An 18,734-nucleotide genomic window follows, 5' to 3' on the forward strand; every position below is an offset into this window, starting at 1 on the left:
ATAGCCCGGTGCGCTACATCGCAGCTCCTCGAATCGGCCGGGCTAGAGTGGGCATCGAGCCAGGAGGGATGATGCCGGCTCAGCGCATCTGGTCTCCAGTGCGTCTCCTCGGCCCGGGATATACTGCACCAGCCCTACGCACGGTGTCTCCAGTTCGCCAGCAGCCCAGTGCGGCCTGTTCCAACTCCCCGCACTTGCCGGGCTACAGGGGGGATCCAGCCAGGACGAGTGGTGCTAGCTCTGCGCTCGAGACCGCCAGTGCGCCTCCACGGTCCAGTGTATCCGGTGCCTCGGCCAAGGACAAGGCCTCCTGCATGTCTCCCCAGCCTGGTGAGTCCTGTGCCTGTGCTAAAATCTAACCCTCCTGCATGTCTCCCCAGCCTGGTGAGTCCTGTGCCTTCCCCCAGAGCCATGCCTCCTGTGTGTCTCTCCACTCCAGTGATGATCCATGGCACGAAGCCTCCAGTGATAATCCATGGCAAGAAGCCTCCAGTGATAATCCATGGCACGAAGCCTCCAGTGATGATCCATGGCAAGAAGCCTCCAGTGATGATCCATGGCACGAAGCCTCCAGTGATGATCCATGGCAAGAAGCCTCCAGTGGTGATCCATGGCAAGAAGCCTCCAGTGGTGATCCATGGCAAGAAGCCTCCAGTGGTGATCCATGGCAAGAAGCCTCCAGTGGTGATCCATGGCAAGAAGCCTCAAGTGGTGATCCATGGCAAGAAGCCTCCAGTGGTGATCCATGGCACGAAGCCTCCAGTGGTGATCCATGGCACGAAGCCTCCTGTGATGATCCATGGCACGAAGCCTCCTGTGATGATCCATGGGGGGGTACTGTCACGCCCTGACCGTAGAGATCCTTTTTATGTCTCTATTTTGGTTGGTCAGGGCGTGAGTTTGGGTGGGCATTCTATGTCTGGTATTCTATGTTGTCCTTGTTTTGTATTTCTGTGTGTTTGGCCTGGTATGGTTCTCAATCAGAGGCAGCTGTCTATCGTTGTCTCTGAGAATCATACTTAGGTAGCCTGTTCCCACCTGTGTTTGTGGGTGGTTGTTTCGTGTGTTCACCTTACAGGACTGTTCGTTTATTGTTTTTGTTGTTTTGTCAAGTGTTTCATATTTTAATTAAAATAATGAACACTTACCACGCTGCACCTTGGTCCTCCTCTTCTCCTCTATACGACAATCGTGACATAAAAAATATATATATTTAAATAGAACAAATCTGAGGGGGCATGTGCCCCTGTGCCCCCTATGGGCATGACGCCTCTGCTTAAGTACATATTTTATTGACTTAAATTAATGTTAAGTTTACCTATCTGAATCGGACTGACATGAATTATGATATTGAAATATCTTCCTATAAAGTTTACCACACCGTGGTTATGTGTCCATCAACAATGAAAGAGCCACAGCTTCTGTATTATAGTTCGCTCACCCTCAGCAACCATACTTTTTTCAGAGACTGCATTTCCGGCTCAATCAAAAATTACCTTTAAATTTCCACCGGCCTACAATGCTGATCTTCGGAGCTACGGATTGAATCCAGCCCATAGACAGGGGATTTAGGGGTAGTGAGGGTGCTGCTAAAAAATAATATAAATGTTCTAAAAATTATATTAATTAAATTAGTGCTCTAGGCCTTTATGACAGCTGTATGAGCGAAATACTCACCACGAAAAATCCCCCCCTCGGAGCGGGGAGAAAAATACCCCAGCCCTAACTCTCTCTATGACTCACAGTTTATAGTTTACTCTCTTTAAAGTGACTTATAGCATAGTTTACCATCTTTATCTTTCCTTTACACAGACATCACACAGACATGACTGGGCAGCCGGTGTGGGTGGTAAATAAAGTATTAAAGAGGCCTTTTCTAGGAAGTCTTCATTTTGACTATCATGAACCTTCGAGGAACTTTTAAAACAACACCATCACCCCGAGTACAAATGGTAACATAATTTATTGAGCGCTTTAACATGTATACAAAAAACACAATGAATACTTAAACTGCTGGAAGTTGACATTCAGGAAGGTAAAATGAAATAAGACATGTTCACATTAGGCTAAAGGTGGGATTCTGCTGCTGCTGTGTACTATTTGAAAGTCTGCGTTGACCTAGATACAATACCATGCTATGACAATATTGATGCTATATTATAGTGGAAAGCTGTGACTGAGCAGAAAATACCGGTAGCCTTTCAGCATTTCAACACAAACACACGCATGTACACAGCTTACCTGGATCTGGTCAGTAGTGCAGTGTATAGGCAATACGGTGCCCTTTCAGGCTTGCCACAGATGTGTTGTCAGTGAAGAATATGGTGGTCACATACATACAGGTAAGTGCAGGGAAACAGGAGTCAAACTGTATGATATTGTATTTGTAGAGTATTGTACTGTATTACAGGGATTGACATTAAAGTCTGAAAGGCACTTGCCCGAAAATGTAAATGAGCTATTTACACACAGAAGTGCCATATATTGCCTGTCTTTCACCTACACATAGGGGAGGAACCAGAAAGATCACTACTGGAATTCCTTGTATTTTGGTTGTTATTAGCAAGTAGAACAGGCTCAACTTGCCCGACTGCCATACATTGTCTGTCTTTCATTTAAATAATGGGGAGGAACCAGAAAGTTCAGCTTTAGGCTACTGGAATTCTTTGCAGTTTTGTTGTTTTTACTTTTTGTTAAAAATCACCTGCCCAACATGCAACCTTAGGCTTAACTTGCATGACTGCTCAGATGACTTGGCCCAGGCAATAGGGCAACCCTTGATGTCAGGTGCACATCTCAGATCAGTGTAGGAATGCCAAAGCACCAGTCACAAATACCTGTTCCCGTCTATTAAGTCTACAACTCTGCCACAGGTCATTTCTAAATTGAGAAATTAAATATTTCAGCACTTGACTTGATCTCTCAGATAAAGTGATTTTCCGTTTGTTTTCTGTCACATATTAAATTATCTAAGTGAAAAAAGAAAAAAAACATTCTCACGATAAAACTGAGTCATGCCGTTTCCTGAGAACAGATTGGAATCAGATGTTCGATAAAACAGAGATGATAAACGCTGACAACCAGCTGGTAGTGAACCTCAGAAGCAGACTTTCTAAACCCATTTATAACAACACACATACCTACAAAATGTGACTGGACATTCATATTCAGCATATTCAAACATGAGGTATTCGTCCACTTCTCACTTCCTTATTCACATGAATCTCTCCTCCTTTCAGGAAGAAAACATGGTGAAAAAAATAAAAAAAAGACTGCATTTTTTATAGAAGGATGGAGGGAGAAGAGCAAAGTGGGCACCTTGAAGCAGAGATATACACCTAACTTCTGATCCCATCCTCTTAGAGTACTGTCTAAGGAGCCAAAGTCCTTTTGCAAAGCACAAACACACTCAAGTGCGCATACACGCACACACACTTTAATAATGTCATTTTGGTGTGTCATTTCAGGCATCTGACATCTCTGGTTTTACCACAGCCTCAAAGTCAAAATAGGCTATATCATAGAAAATTTATGAAAACAAAAATTTGCTTTTTGGTCTTCATTTAAGGTTAGGAATAAGGTTAGCAGTGTGGTTAAGGCTAGGTTTAAAATCACATTTTAAGAAGAGAAATTGTAGAAATAGGCAGGGTTTATGACTTTGTGGCTGTGGTAATTAGTGAAGGCCGACATCTCTTCCTCTCTCCACTTCCTGGTTGTGTCTTCTCTACTTCCCCTTTTTGGACCGCCCCCTGCGGCCTATGGCGGTGGAGGGTCCTGGGGCAGGAGTGACTGCTGCGCCTATGTTGATGTGTCCTTCCTGTATCTCAGTCCTGGTCTCTGGAGGCAGACTTTGTATCTGCTGCTGAGTCTCCATGTAAAACATGACATCTCTCAGCTGCTCCTGGAGCTCTGCTATCACCCCGTCCTTACGCTCGCCTGGAGGAGGGAAAGAGAGGTTAAAGGCATCAAGGAGATAATATGAAATGTTGTCATCAATTTAACTCCAAGATAAAGACGTCCACGATGGAGGGTTCTAGTCTCCCCGACTCCCCCAGAATTAGGTTCTAGTCTCTCCCTCCCCCAGACTCACCAGTCTCTCTAGCCTTGTGCTCATCTTCAGCCAACTGGGCCTGTAGCTGAACCTGATTGGCTCTCAGACAGCGGTTCATTTCCTGTTCCTCTTGCAGCTCCTGACCAAGCTTCGTCACACGGGTCGACAACTGACCACACCTGGAGGAGGGGGGAGACAGAGATGGTGCTACCAAGACACACAGATTTTCAATAGCAGATAACAACATCTCTCCCCACTAGTTTAGAGAGAGAAAATTAAAACCTACAGTACAACATGACTATGGCCACAGTCAGATTCTAACATTTTACTGTGTCAGGATGATTGACAGCTGCCTACAGTGTGAGAGGATCCACCTACTTCTTGTCCATGCCCTGTTTGTCCTTGGCCAGCTCTCCCAGCCGACGCTCCAGATTATCACATCGATCTATGGTCTCCTTAAACTTGGCCTTCATGTTGTTGATCTGAAACACACACACAGAATCGGGTATTTAACTGAATGGATAGATAGAGACATGATTTCAGACATGCAGCAATGATTCTTATCCTACCTCCTCTGCGGTGTCCTTCTCCAGGTGAACAATCTTATTCTCCCAGTAAATGCGCTGGGACTCCAGCTGACTCGTTAGCAGGTGAGAGTACTGCAGGAAGAGGTAACATCATTCTGGGTGAGATATCTGCTGTAACAGCTGTTTGCCATGTTAACTAATAGGTATCACACTTTTAGAATGAAAAACAGGGAGTCAAACACACACACACACACACACACACACACCTCTAGTTGCAGAGCGTCTATCTTCTCCTCTTGACAGGTTTCTCCTTCACACCCGTACTGAACCATCTTCCCATCAGTCTTACTGGCCACCAGCCTGTGAACATAGTTATCTACACACACACACACACACAAATCAGTGAAGCACTGTTGCAGTGCTACACACAGGGTTTTATATTAGTGGTGGGAACGTTTAAACAACATTGGGATCGTTAACTTTTAGATAAAATACTTTTAGATAAAAAATTTACAAAAGGAAAATCCCAGTGCAGTTATCACAAAACTACCACTAACAGGTCCCGATCATCACCATCAGAAAGGGAACTCTATTAAACAGATACCTAATGCAACAATGCTGTAACGTTAGGAGGAGATATGCAACTTTCAAATGATTTACCACGGAATTAAAATCGCGCCGCACGTCGTCATCGTCGTTAACAGTTCGAAAAAATGTAAGAGAGTAAGACAGGGAAGGGACAGCAGCGAAGTCCTGTATGGCAATACTGAGAAAGTCACATGAGGTGGTTGTAGTAACCTGGTATATATATGTTTACCAATAGATGGCAGTATTGACTCGATGGGGGTTTGCTTTCCGCTATCCGTAGCCATTTCCTATGTCTGCCTATATAACCGTGATTTAAGAAAGCTTCAGGTAGCTTAAGCCAGGTGCATTAGAGAATGTTATTCTAAGTTACAATTAAATACTAAACCCTACTTACGTGTCATGAGTCATCAATCTAAGAAGCCTCAAAGGATACTACATATTTGGTGACGAGGATGGGATAATAGGCCACATTGCGAGGGCGTGCCACAATAAAAAAAGCCACGTGCTGCAGAAAAGAGAACGGACAGAAAACCGAATACCTCCAGACGCTCTAGCTACCGCTCTAATCAGGTGATAGAAAATGAGTGCGCAAACGCAGAGCAAGCACTCTCAATGTACAGTCTACAGGGGGCGAATATGGAAAAAGTGAAGCCTTTCATTGTGGAAATGGGAATAAATGGATTTAAGGTACCGTTTGAAATAGACACAGGATGTAGTGTCAGGCTGATGAACAGGTCCCAATTCTATATGAAGTGGATTTTTTTTTGAAGTGCCTAAACTGAGAGACACCCCTATTAAACTCAAAACGTACACAGTGGAGAAGATCCCTGTGATTGGAGTTGCTGATGTTCAAGTGGAATATCAAGGACAAAAGAAAAGTCTGCCTCTCTTAGTAGTGGAAGGTACTGGCCCCAGCTTACTAGGGAGAGGGTGGTTGGAGGAAATAAAATTGAACTGGGATGAAATCAAACATGTCACCACAGAGACATTGACACTGCATCAGGTGCTTTCAAAGCATGAGTGTGTTTTCAAAGAGCTAGGGACATTAAAAGGGGTCCAAGCTACCATTCATGTTGCTGCTGATGCTACTCCCAGATTCCATAGGCCAAGCTGAAAGCCTATCTAGGCTTACTGAACAGAGATCTCATCTTATCGTGTGATGCCTCATCGTGTGGTGTGGGGCCGGTGCTATCACACCGGATGGAGATTGGTGCAGAGAAACCTATCGGGTTCATGTCAAGAACGTTGTCGCCAGCGGAGAAAATAATAATTTACAAACCAGGTAGATACCATGGGAATGCTGATGCTCTGAGTAGGCTGCCTGTTCCAGAAATCATCATTCAGGAAGAAGAAAATGACCAGGTTTTGATGATCGATGTGTTGGATGATGCACAGGTGAACACGGCACAAATCAGGCAATGGACTTCAAAGGATGTGACGTTATCACAAGTGCATGAATTTATCCTGAAAGGATGGCCTACAGTTCAGATCCTAAAGGAGATCATGTTTGAATCTTTTTTAAATATGAAAATAGCATAGCTCAGAAAGGAATTAAGTTGGGTTATTAGCTTTAAAGGGGGGGTGTAGTAACCTGGTATATTTATGTTTACCAATAGATGGCAGTATTGACTCAAATTAAATACTAAACCCTGATTACGTGTCATGAGTCATCAATCTAAGAAGCCTCTAAGGATACTACAGTGGTGAAATAAATACAAACTTTGCAAGGTGGAATTGAGCTACAGAGGCAGTACAGGTTCAATGCTTAACCATCTGAAAGGGAGTCACCGTGACCCAACCAGTTGCTGGCAGCAGATAAGGGATGGAGTGAGAAAATCACAGCGCTGATTACAGAAATTATTGCAGTTGATATGCAGCCATTGTCAAATGGTAGAGGATGTTGGCTTCACTGCCCTGATGGCATATATAGAACCAGACTACAAGATGCCATGTCAAAAAAAGGGGTAGGGGACAGCAGGAAGGTGAGCGCTGTCTGGTAGCCTGGTACATTGAACTGCATTGGCCCCCATAGCGGTCATACGCAGGATCATATCTGAATTGTGAATTCACGTCATTTTATAATTCTTTCTTATCATTAATTTTTTTTTTTTTTTTTTTAAATGGCACTTTAAATGTTAAGAACAATTGTACATTGGGCGCAGGTGTCCTAGCGGTTAAGAGCGTTGGGCCAGTAACTGAAAGGTCATGGTTCAAATCCAAGAGCAGACTAGGGGAAAAATATGTTGATGTGCCCTTGAGCAAGGAACTTAACCCTAATTGCTCCTGTACGTCGCACTGGATAAGAGCGTCTGCTAAATGACTAAAATGTAATTGTATATTTGTCACATCCCCGTTTTATATACATTGTAGTTGATAATAGATATATATATATATAGAGACAGAAGTCGGTACTCTTGCCCCTAGCCCTCCACAGTATCCTGTACCTCCAGCATAGTCCCAGACACGGTGGTTAGTGAGCTGCATGGCGTACGTGTGTTGCGTCTCCTCAAAGTGTTTGTAGGCATGACGACTGATGTAGCGACCACAGCCGATATGACCACAGATCAGACAGATCCAAAGGTTCTGGAGGGGGAGGGGAGTAGGAGGGAAAACATTAGCCAGGGGGAGGGGTGTAGGAGGGAAAACATTAGCAACTGTAAACAACAAGAGTACCTGTGGGCTATACTCGGCCTTGTCTCAGGATGGTAAGTTGGTGGTGGTGTGGTGTGGGGGCTGTGCTTTGGCAAAGTGGGTGGGGTTATATCCTTCCTGTTTGGCCCTGTCTGGGGGTATCATCGGATGGGGCCACAGTGTCTCCTGACCCCTCCTGTCTCAGCCTCCAGTATTTATGCTGCAGTAGTTTATGCGTCGGAGGGCTAGGGTCAGTCTGTTATATCTGGAGTACGTCTCCTGTCTTATCCGGTGTCCTGTGTGAATTTAAGTATGCTCTCTCTCTCTCTCGGAGGACCTGAGCCCTAGGACCATGCCTCAGAACTACCTGGCATGATGACTCCTTGCTGTCCCAAGGCCACCTGGTCGTGCTGCTGCTCCAGTTTCAACTATTCTGCCTGCGGCTATGGAACCCTGACCTGTTCACCGGACGTGCTACCTGTCCCAGACTTGCTGTTTTCAACTCTCTAGAGACAGCAGGAGCGGTAGAGATACTCTTAATGATTGGCTATGAAAAGCCAGGTCCTCCGAGAGGTGCTGACTTGCTGCACCCTCGACAACTACTGTGATTATTATTATTTGACCATGCTGGTCATTTATGAACATCTTGGCCATGTTCTGTTATAATATCCACCCGGCACAGCCAGAAGAGGACTGGCCACCCCTCATAGCCTGGTTCCTCTCTAGGTTTCTTCCTAAGTTTTGGCCTTTCTAGGGAGTTTTTCCTAGCCACCGTGCTTCTACACCTGCATTGCTTGCTGTTTGGAGTTTTAGGCTGAGTTTCTTTACATCACTTTGAGATATCAGCTGATGTAAGAAGGGCTATATAAATACATTTGATTTGATCTGTAGATGTATGCAAATGTATGTAGTGTTGATTTTAGTGTGTAAATAATGTTTACCTCCTGAACTCCACATTCAAAGCACTTGTTCTCCTCTACAGGCTCTGGGGTCTGACAATACCGACACACAGGACACCTGCAACAGAAGAGTCAATACACCCCAGTCAACACCTTTACACACATAAAAACACCAAAAGCACAGTAGCTACCACTTCTATTGTCCCCATGCTAAAACACAATGCCATATTGCTCACATGTTGTGCCACAAAAGGACTAAAACTGCAGCACATGACAGTCATCCACTGACCAGAGAGAGGGAGGATGGAGAAATGAACTCAGGGTCATGCTGTGAGTCGTGTGTGTGCTGGTATATACTCACGAGGCATCCTCCCAGCGTTGCAGACACAGGCTGTGGAAGCTGTGGTTACAGAGTGTAGTGAGAACCCCATTCACTGACTCATCCATCCTCTCCAGACACACGGTACACTTAGGAAGCTCTGTCAGCTCCATCACTGGAAGACTGGCGCCCTGGGGGTGGGAGGGTGAGAGAGAGACGGAGAGAGAGAGAAATGATTAAAATCTATGTCCTCAGGTGTACTGCTCAGACAGTCATTAGAGGTACTGGTGTACATACTGTACCTGCTCAGACTTGATGACCTCAGCTCTCTCCACATAGACCAGCTGGCAGACTGCATCCTCTATGGAGTTGAACGTACGGCCATTACACGCTGTGTAGAAACTATCTGCATCAGCCTGGAGAGAGAAAGGGGGAGACAGAGAGAGACGGAGTAATAATGTGAATAATTCTAAAAACAGTTTCTAAGCAGACTTTCAGATACAACAACAGCAGTGTTCTATGATCTTATTCATCTCACCTGGATACTAAACTTGATCAGCACCATGTACTGGTTAGAGGTGGAGTCTCGTATGATCTTACTCATCTCACCTGGCTACTAAACTTGATCAGCACCATGTACTGGTTAGAGGTGGAGTCTCGTATGATCTTATTCATCTCACCTGGATACTAAACTTGATCAGCACCATATACTGGTTAGAGGTGGAGTCTCGTATGATCTTACTCATCTCACCTGGCTACTAAACTTGATCAGCACCATGTACTGGTTAGAGGTGGAGTCTCGTATGATCTTCATGTGCTCCATGACATCATAAAATGGTGCCACAAACTTCATGAGGTCGTGGCTTGTCATGGTGGTGGGGACGGTCAGGATACACAGCATGGCACTGCGACGCACGTCCTCCGTCAGTGATGTCATCTTGCTGCGACGGGACAGTCAGGAGAAACTAAATTGTCTCATATTGCTAGTGAGAAATCTTTTCAATAAACAATATCTTTGGTATATTGTAGTCGCTCAGGATATAGTACAGAATGTCTACTGCATGGTAAGCTTGGGTGACATAATGTATACCGGGGGATATTTGGAAATAGCCAGATGGTTTTCCAAACATAGTTACAGTATGGAATTCACAACTAAACTAAATATTGTAACTATTAAGTTAACTGTTTAAAATGTGCTAAATGCTCTGCAATTGTGCATTTGGTTTGCCAATTTAGTAGTTATCTAGCTGGTTAGCTTCTTGACAAATTAAGCTTCTCTTGGTAACAGCAGAGAATCCCCTCCTGGATCAAGAGCCTTGCTGTCTAATATTTATTTTGAGTGTGCAGCAAACTGACTAGCATTTTTTAGTTACTTGTAGAACTTTATGGGATTTTACATGTACTTGTTAGCATTGCTAACCTTCGGATTAGAGGCTCCGTGGGGTTTGAAAGTAGCGCCCCTCGTGTTCAGTGGCGATATTACCGAATATCCCAATATGGATACCGCCCAAGCCTACTGAATGGAAATATAAAGCCAATGGGTTCAGACTCAATGAGCACTGTTAGTTTCTGAACAGAGTAAAAACTAAAAACGGACGACTAGAATGTTGTCTTCGCGGTAGAGCGCTCTGGTAGCAGCTCCTCTCTACCGGGTCTCCATGATGTTTACAAGTGACCTTCTGTTCATCTTCCTCAACAGACCTTGGCCAGACACTCTGTTCCCCTTTTCTCTCACAGTAACATGCTGACCACACCACTTGCGTTGTGTACACATACATGTTATTCAATCATTTCATCCAAACTAATAGCGCGCGTCAACGAGTGTCTGCGTAGCCAGGCGCTAAAATAGAACTTGGTTCTACTTGACGCATGACGTGCTGCAAGTCCCACCTCTCCCATCTCCTCAGTCTTTTAGGAGCATATACGCACATGGGTGATTGAAAAATTAACTGAGGTTCATACTCCAGTCCAGTTGGTGGTGGTAATGCACCTTAAAGTTAGTTGCCAACTGCCATATAAAGTCCACAGAAGAAGACAGAAGGCGGAGAGATTACTAGGAACTAACTAGATTTCCCCTTTTATCTGTGGATTAATTGTTTGAGTAGAGAACACACGATTTTGTGTGACTAAAAATGGGTAAAACTTCTACAAAGATCCAGAAAAAAGGACCTTGTGCATTCCAGGTAAAATAACAACCCAATGTTTATATCCCAGGACAAATGAGCTAGCAACAGCAAGCTAGCTAGCTAAATGGCCATTAATGTTTTCTTGAGTTTCGACCTGTCCCAAAATTAATATAGTTGGTTCAGAGTTTGTTTTGATATTTCAACCTGTGTTTACATCCTAATAATAAGAAAGATTGCTCAGAAAATCAGTGTTTTAATTGGCGTATGCTTTCTTAGATTTTGACTTTATGCCGATTAAGATAAGCAGAGTAAGGTGTTTACATGTCTAAAGCCATATTCGGCCTTCTGCCATAATTAGAGTAATATCGAATTATTTGTCTGCATGTAAACATACTCAGTGTTGTGTATAGCAACAGAAACTCACTTGGTCTTGTAGAGGTGCATGATGCCGTGGACTATCTCCACTGAGGGGTTTCCACTGAAGAAGGAGATCTGGTCTGGAAGCTGCTTGGAGGGCGAGTCTAGAGCCACCTCTGTGCCCTCGGCACTGACCTCTGTAGGGCCCTCAGTAGGACCCCTCCCGTCTGGTTGATCCTCTAGGGGTTGGGCTCCTCCACCCTCCTCTCCCTCTGCCCCAGTCTGCTCACCCTCTTCTTTATCTACAGGAGAGAAATGTAGGTTTCTAGTAGTTTCTATTCCTATAAAGTCTGACAGACTGATAACCACAGCTGTATTTTCTTTAGTCAGTCATTCTGAAATGTCAGAATATGTTTTAACACATCCCATCTCCCTATACACACACACCACATGTATTATTACACACCAACAAATAATAATGCATTGGTTTGTGTACAGCATCATATTCATTAAATATGTTATCAATATTGCTATATACCCTGATTCTTACCAGGGTTGGGTGCGAAGGTCTCGATGACCATGTCTCCCATAGTTCTGCTGCCGATGTGCTGATGTAAGACGGCTGCTCTCTCCAACTCTGTCTTCCCACTCAGAGAGAGCCTGGCTGAGCTCAGTGCTTTCTCCTGCAAATCCTCCTCTGACATATCCTCAACTACAGGGCGAGAGAGCAAAAGGGGGAGAGGGAGAGAAAAAGGGAGAATAGGCAAACACAAAGCATAAACTTCTGGATCAATACCTATTGCCATCATTGCTGAATTACTCAGACAAATGTGTTCCAGAAACAGTAACCTGAACAGGTCTCTGATGGTAAGAGGAGGGAGTGACTTGCTCTGATGCTGTTGCCTGACTCCTCAAACATAATTATTCCGCTGTTCTATGTTCTACCTCTGTGAAGCTGGCAAGAATAACTATGTACTTCTGGGTCAAAGAATTTTTTTTATCCTTCAGAATAAGAGTCAAGTCCTGTATACTTTTGAAAATGATGGAAAATGTGCACAATCATCAATATATTTTATACTAGTTATCATACAAAGAGTAATTAAAAGTATTTCTATAAGATGATGTATTTGTCTATTTTCTTTACACAACATACAGAAAATTGTGTATGTACAGCATGAAAAAACTATTGGATTTAAGCTGATCGGTCCTTAAAGAGTGGCCACAAAATGAGCAGCAACGCTCCTCTGGGTGTAAACTCTGTGGATTTGGAAACTACAAGTGCTCCTGAGTAGAATGGCCCCTTTGACTGGACACAATGTACAGAAAATTGTGTATGGTCCAATAAATGATAGGAGTACACATACAAAAAACATTGTTGACCATTCAGACTTAAAAAAAATTCAGACTTAAAAAAAATAAACATATCAATCGCATATCTTATAGAAATAATTGTAACTATTCTTTGTATGCTAGTATAAACGATATCAATAATTGTGCACATTTTACGTCACTTTCACCATAATTAATAATTTACAACGTATACAGGACAGAACTCTTATTCTGAAGGATTCCAAAAATCAGTGACTCGGAAGTACTTAGCTATTCTTGCCTGCTTCACAGAATATTACATGTATTAGGCTAGCTAGCTGTCTATAAAATCATACTCCTGTGAGGAAGAGTGCAAAAACAAACACCATACGTCACTGTGGGCTAGTTAAATTAGCTATATCAAAAAAGATGGTGACGTCAGTATTAAAACTAAAATAATTAAACTCACCAGCGGTGTATTGGAAATCCTGTGGAGAAAGAGACTGGTCTGCGAGCTCCAGACGGATAACTACCAGTGACACACTCATGTGTTATGAAAGAATGACGATTCTTCTCGAAGAAAAAACAATACAAAGCCTGGTTGACAGCAAAGCTAGCTAGCAAGTTAACCTAGCTAACGTTAGCCAGCCAAAAACCTGGCTAGAGGGACAAATGACGACGTTTAACGAAACACTAGCTAGCTAAGGACTTTCTAACGAGCCCACATACCACCGTCTTACCTCAAAATACGATATTGCCACATTGTCATCATTTATTTATTTTCCAGGTCACCAATTTACTTACGAAATTCGATCTGCCCCCGTGACATAACTCTGCCGGGTTACTAAATTGACATCATGATGAAAAATACATAATTGCCCAGGTCAGCATGTCAGCCCTTACCTGGGGGCAAGATACCACATAGGGCCAAGCCCTGGAAGTGACTGTAAAAATAATTTTACAAATACTACAATACAATGGATATTGCCTAGAACTTTTGATTAATGCAATGTATCAATGTATTTTGCTGAAATTATGCCCTTTATTTGCATGAGGGTTTTTCATGGGCATTTCATGTGATGGTAGCGGTGCTTGACTTGGACTGAAACAGATGCCAGTACTCATTTTGGGTGCCGGTACTGTTTATATTTACAGTTTAAGTCGGAAGTTTACATACACCTTAGCCAAATACATTTAAACTCAGTTTCACAATTCCTGACATTTAATCCTAGTAAAAATTCCCTGTCTTAGGTCAGTTATGATCACTTTATTTTAAGAATGTGAAATGTCAGAATAATAGTAGAGAGAATGATTTATTTCAGCTTTTTTTCTTTCATCACAGTCCCAGTGGGTCAGAAGTTTACATACACTCAATTAGTATTTGGTAGCATTGCCTTTAAAATTGTTGAACTTGGGTCAAACATTTCAGGTAGCCTTCCACAAGCTTCCCACAATAAGTTGGGTGAATTTTGGCCCATTCCTCTTGACAGATCTGGAGTAACTGAGTCAGGTTTGTGGGCTTCCTTGTTCACACACGCTTTTCCAGTTCTGCCCACAAATTTTCTATAGAATTGAGGTCAGGGCTTCGTGATGGCCACTCAAATACCTTGACTTTGTTGTCCTTAAGCGATTTTGCCACAACTTTGGAAGTATGCTTGGGGACATTGTCCATTTGGAAGACCCATTTGTGACCAAGCTTTAACTTCCTGACTGATGTCTTGAGATGTTGCTTCAATGTATCCACATAATTTTCCTGCCTCATGACACGATCTATTTTGTGAAGTGCACCAGTCCCTCCTGCAGCAAAGCACGCCCACAACATGATGCTGCCACCCCTGTGCTTCACGGTTGGGTTGATGTTCTTCAATTTGTAAGCCTCCACATTTTTCCTCCAAACATAATGATGGTCATTATGGCCAAACAGTTCTATTTTTGTTTCATCAGACCAGAGGACATTTCTCCAAAAAAGTACAATCTTTGTCCCCATGTGCAGTTGCAAACCGTAGTCTGGCTTTTTTATGGCAGTTTTGGAGCAGTGGCTTCTTCCTTGCTGAGCGGCCTTTCAGGTTATGTCGATATAGGACTCGTTTCACTGTGGATATAGATACTTTTGTACCTATTTCCTCCAGCATCTTCACAAGGTCCTTTGCTGTAGTTCTGGGACTGATTTGTATTTTTCACACCAAAGTAGGTTCATCTCTAGGAGACAACGTGTCTCCTTCCTGAGCGGTATGACGGCTGCGTGGTCCCAGTGTGTTTATACTTGCCTACTATTGTTTGTACAGATGAACGTGGTACCTTCAGCCGTTTGGAAATTGCTCCCAAGGATTAACCGGACTTGTGGAGGTCTACAATTTATTTTCTGAGGTCTTGGCTGATTTCTTTTGATTTTCCCTTGATGTCAAGCAAAGAGGCACTGAGTTTGAATGTAGGCCTTGAAATACATCCACAGGTACACCTCCAATTGACTCAAATGATGTCAATTAGCCTATCAGAAGCTTCTAAAGCCATGACATCATTTTCTGAAATTTTCCAAGCTGTTTAAAGGCACAGTCAATTTAGTATATGTAAACTTCTGACCCACTGGAATTGTGACACAGTGAATTATAAGTGAAATAATCTGTCTGCAAACAACTGTTGGAAAAATTACCTGTGTCATGCACAAAGTAGATGTCCTAACCGACTTGCCAAAACTATAGTTTGTTAACAAGAAATTTGTGGAGTGGTTGAAAAACGAGTTTTATTGACTCCAACATAAGTGTATGTAAACTTCCGACTTCAACTGTAGTTGCAGGAGCTCCACAATAGTTTTGAGCTAATATTCTATATTTACTCTCTGTCCATTCACTTTGTCATTCTGATATAGAATTTTATTATCAATGTCTATAATTTTCAATTATTCTAATCGGTCTGCAACCCAGAGTGTGTAAAGTTCTGGTTTAAATGAAACAGACAGAACTCCCAGCTCACAATAAGTCAAATCCAAGTTTATTCACGAGAGCTCTCCCATTCACATACAAAGATATCCCTTTTATAACATTCTTCTAACCTACGCACACACATGCACACTAACATTAGGAGAGCTATCTTCTTCTCTAGAATTCTCACCACAGTTTATTACTACCCAGCTGACAGTTCCAGTCCCCCCCCAGATAAAGGAAACCTGGAGGGGTACTCCCTGTCCTATCGTACATTCCCAGATTTATAGCCGGGTCGGTTCAACCATAGTTTAATTGTTTCTAGGTGTGTTCTTAGGCACACACACATTCCTCTCTCTCCCAGTCTAACCTAGTTGGACTTTATGTTTAACATTTGTAATTACTCCTTATCCATGCTACATAACCTCTAATCCCTACTGGTTAAGTTTCCGGGTAGAATTATTTAATAATTTATCTTAAACCTTATAAATTATTTTATCACATTCTCACCTAGAGTTGGTTTGATGTCTCAGTCAACGCTCACCTCTCCAGAGGTAGACAGAAGAAGATTTATAAGAAGATCTAGTTTCAGTAGACCATATATTTTTAGGACCATGTAGTGGTGAAGAAAGTACAGTACATTATCTGGGGAAGGACTGGAGTGTCAGGTTTTGGCCAGGACTGTTCAGGTTTTGTTCACTAGATGTCCCCCTTGCACCTTTTTTGTACCTTTTGTTTTTTCTTGCCCTAATTATTGTTTGCACCTGTAAGTCATTCCCTTGTTAGTATTTAACCCTGTGTGTTCCTCAGTTCCTTGCTCAGTGTTTGTATGTTAGCACCCAGCCCCAGCCTTTGTGAACATTTTTCTCTTGTTGAATTTTCCAGAGGTTCTCTGGTTTTGTTCTCGTGTATTTTTGGATTGATCTTTTGAGGTTTGTTTTTTCCCTTGCTGTTTTTACCACTTTGTGGATTTTCTTTTGTATTTTGGAAGATATCTATTTTTTATTAAACCACCATCTCTAGTACTGCTGTGTCTGCCTCATCTTCTGGGTTCTGCCAATTATTAGTGACTGTTTCTCGCACCGGGTCCTGACATGGAGTGGGGACCATTTCAAGGGATCTGCAGTTGTTTAGTTAAGACATCATCCTGATATGCAGATCGGTATATCACTCCCATACATAGGGAATTATTATATTATGATCAATTCAATTTTAAAAGAGACATTTTAAATTAAAATTTGAAAATTAGAGCTGAACAATATTTTTTAAAGGTCAGACTTTGACCAGAGTTTGACAGACCAAGAGCGACCACTAGTGGCACAGCTAAGCACAACAGTCATGTATCATTGTGAACTGCATGTAAGAAACTAGTCTTTTCAAATAATGAAATATCAGTATGGGTAAATGGCAGTTGGAAACGGGGGATACAGTTGTACAACTGAACGCATCCAACTGAAATGTGTCTTCCACATTTAACCCAACCCCTCAAATCATCGACAACTACGTCATCGGCGCTCGGGGAGCAGTTTTTGGGTGTTAACTGCCTTGCTCCGGGGCTGAACGGCAGATTTTTACCTTGTCGGCTTTTACTTGGGTATTTGGTTTTAAATATGCTTAAGTTTCAGAAGTAATTGTACTTGCTTAAATATACTTAAGTATCAAAAGTAAAAGTATAAATCATTTCAAATTCCATATATTGAGCAAAATAGACTGTACAATTTTCGCGTTTTTTATTTTTTATTTTACGGACAGCCAGGGACACACTCCAATACTCAAACATCGTTTACAAATGAAGTATTTGTGTTTAGTGAGTTTGCCAGATCAGAGGCAGTAGAGATGACCAGGGATGTTCTCTTGATAACTGTGAATTGGACCATTTCCCTGTCCTACTAAGCATTCAAAATGTAACGAGTAGTTTGGGTGTCAGGGAAAATGTATGGAGTAAAAAGTACATTATTTTCTTTAGGAATGTACTGAAGTAAAAGTAAAAGTTGTCAAAAATATAAATAGTAAAGTAAAGTACAGATACCCCAAAAAACTACTTAAGTAGTATTTTAAAGTATTTTTACTTAAGTACTTTATACCACTGCAGTTGACATACTGAGACTGTATTTTAACATTTATTTGGCATTTGCTGTACTGAGTAGATTAAATTCAGATAAATCCTACTGAAACAGCCCTCGCTTCATATTCGTCGCCAAACCCACTGGATCCAGGTCATCTATAAGTCGCTGCTAGGTAAAGCCCCGCCTTATCTCAGCTCACTGGTCACCATAGCGGCACCCACCCATAGCACACCCTCCAGCAGGTATATTTCACTGGTCACCCCCAAAGCCAATTCCTCTTTGGCCGCCTTTCCTTCCAGTTCTCTGCTGCCAATGACTGGAACAAACTGCAAAAATCACTTAAGCTGGAGACTTACATCTCCCTCACTAACTTTAAGCACCAGCTGTCAGAGCAGCTCACAGATCACTGCACCTGTACATAGCCCATCTGTAAATAGCCCATCCAACTACCTCATCCCCATACTGTTATTTATTTTATTTATAATGCTCCTTTGCACCCCAGTATCTCTACTTGCTCACTCATCTTCTGCACATCTATCACTCCAGTGTTTAATTGATATTGTAACGACCCTGGGTTTATAAGCGCGGATATCGACTCTGCCGTTCGAGCATGGTTTTGCGGCACAGTCGATAGCGCGCTGGACCTCGGGCTAGAAGGTCGAGGGTTCAAGACCTGCTCCCTGCCTGTTTCATTACAATATATTGTAATTATTTCGCCACTATGGCCTATTTATTGCTTTACTTCCCTTATCCTACCTCATTTGCACACACTGTATTTAGACTTCTTCTATTGTATTATTGACTGTATGTTTGTTTATTCCATGTGTAACTCTGTGTTGTTGTTTGTGTCGCACTGCTTTGCTTTATCTTGGTCAGGTCGCAGTTCTAAATGAGAGCCTGACAGCCTACCTGGTTAAATAAAGGTGAATATATATATGTACTGC

At 42.5% G+C, this 18,734-nt stretch overlaps 1 protein-coding gene and 1 long non-coding RNA gene across 6 annotated transcripts; one reads left to right on the forward strand and one right to left on the reverse strand.

Moving 5' to 3' along the window:
* Positions 1–1,944: 1,944 nt before the first annotated feature.
* LOC139537194 (BRCA1-associated protein-like) lies at positions 1,945–14,033 on the reverse strand. Of its 5 annotated transcripts, none has more exons than XM_071338268.1 (13): positions 13,276–14,033; positions 12,049–12,210; positions 11,566–11,800; positions 9,767–9,956; positions 9,318–9,431; positions 9,058–9,206; positions 8,739–8,814; positions 7,611–7,749; positions 4,845–4,954; positions 4,621–4,710; positions 4,430–4,533; positions 4,091–4,258; positions 1,945–3,936 (listed from the first exon to the last, which is right to left on the reverse strand). In XM_071338268.1, the coding sequence occupies exons 1-12, from the start codon at positions 13,352–13,354 to the stop codon at positions 4,117–4,119; spliced, it is 1,590 nt and encodes a 529-aa protein (XP_071194369.1). In that variant the 5' UTR covers positions 13,355–14,033; the 3' UTR covers positions 1,945–3,936; positions 4,091–4,116. The 5 variants fall into 5 exon arrangements, with proteins under 5 accessions (XP_071194369.1, XP_071194343.1, XP_071194352.1 ...); XM_071338242.1 differs by having other exon boundaries at positions 4,091–4,230; positions 13,276–13,839; XM_071338251.1 differs by lacking the exon at positions 13,276–14,033 and adding an exon at positions 12,348–12,441 and having other exon boundaries at positions 4,091–4,230.
* LOC139537212 (uncharacterized) lies at positions 11,051–12,027 on the forward strand. The gene is made up of 2 exons (XR_011667482.1): positions 11,051–11,198; positions 11,578–12,027. It is a non-coding gene; the product is annotated as an uncharacterized lncRNA (long non-coding RNA).
* Positions 14,034–18,734: the final 4,701 nt, after the last annotated feature.

This window comes from Salvelinus alpinus, chromosome 1 (genome assembly GCF_045679555.1).
Source record: "Salvelinus alpinus chromosome 1, SLU_Salpinus.1, whole genome shotgun sequence".
NCBI lineage: Eukaryota > Metazoa > Chordata > Actinopteri > Salmoniformes > Salmonidae > Salvelinus > Salvelinus alpinus.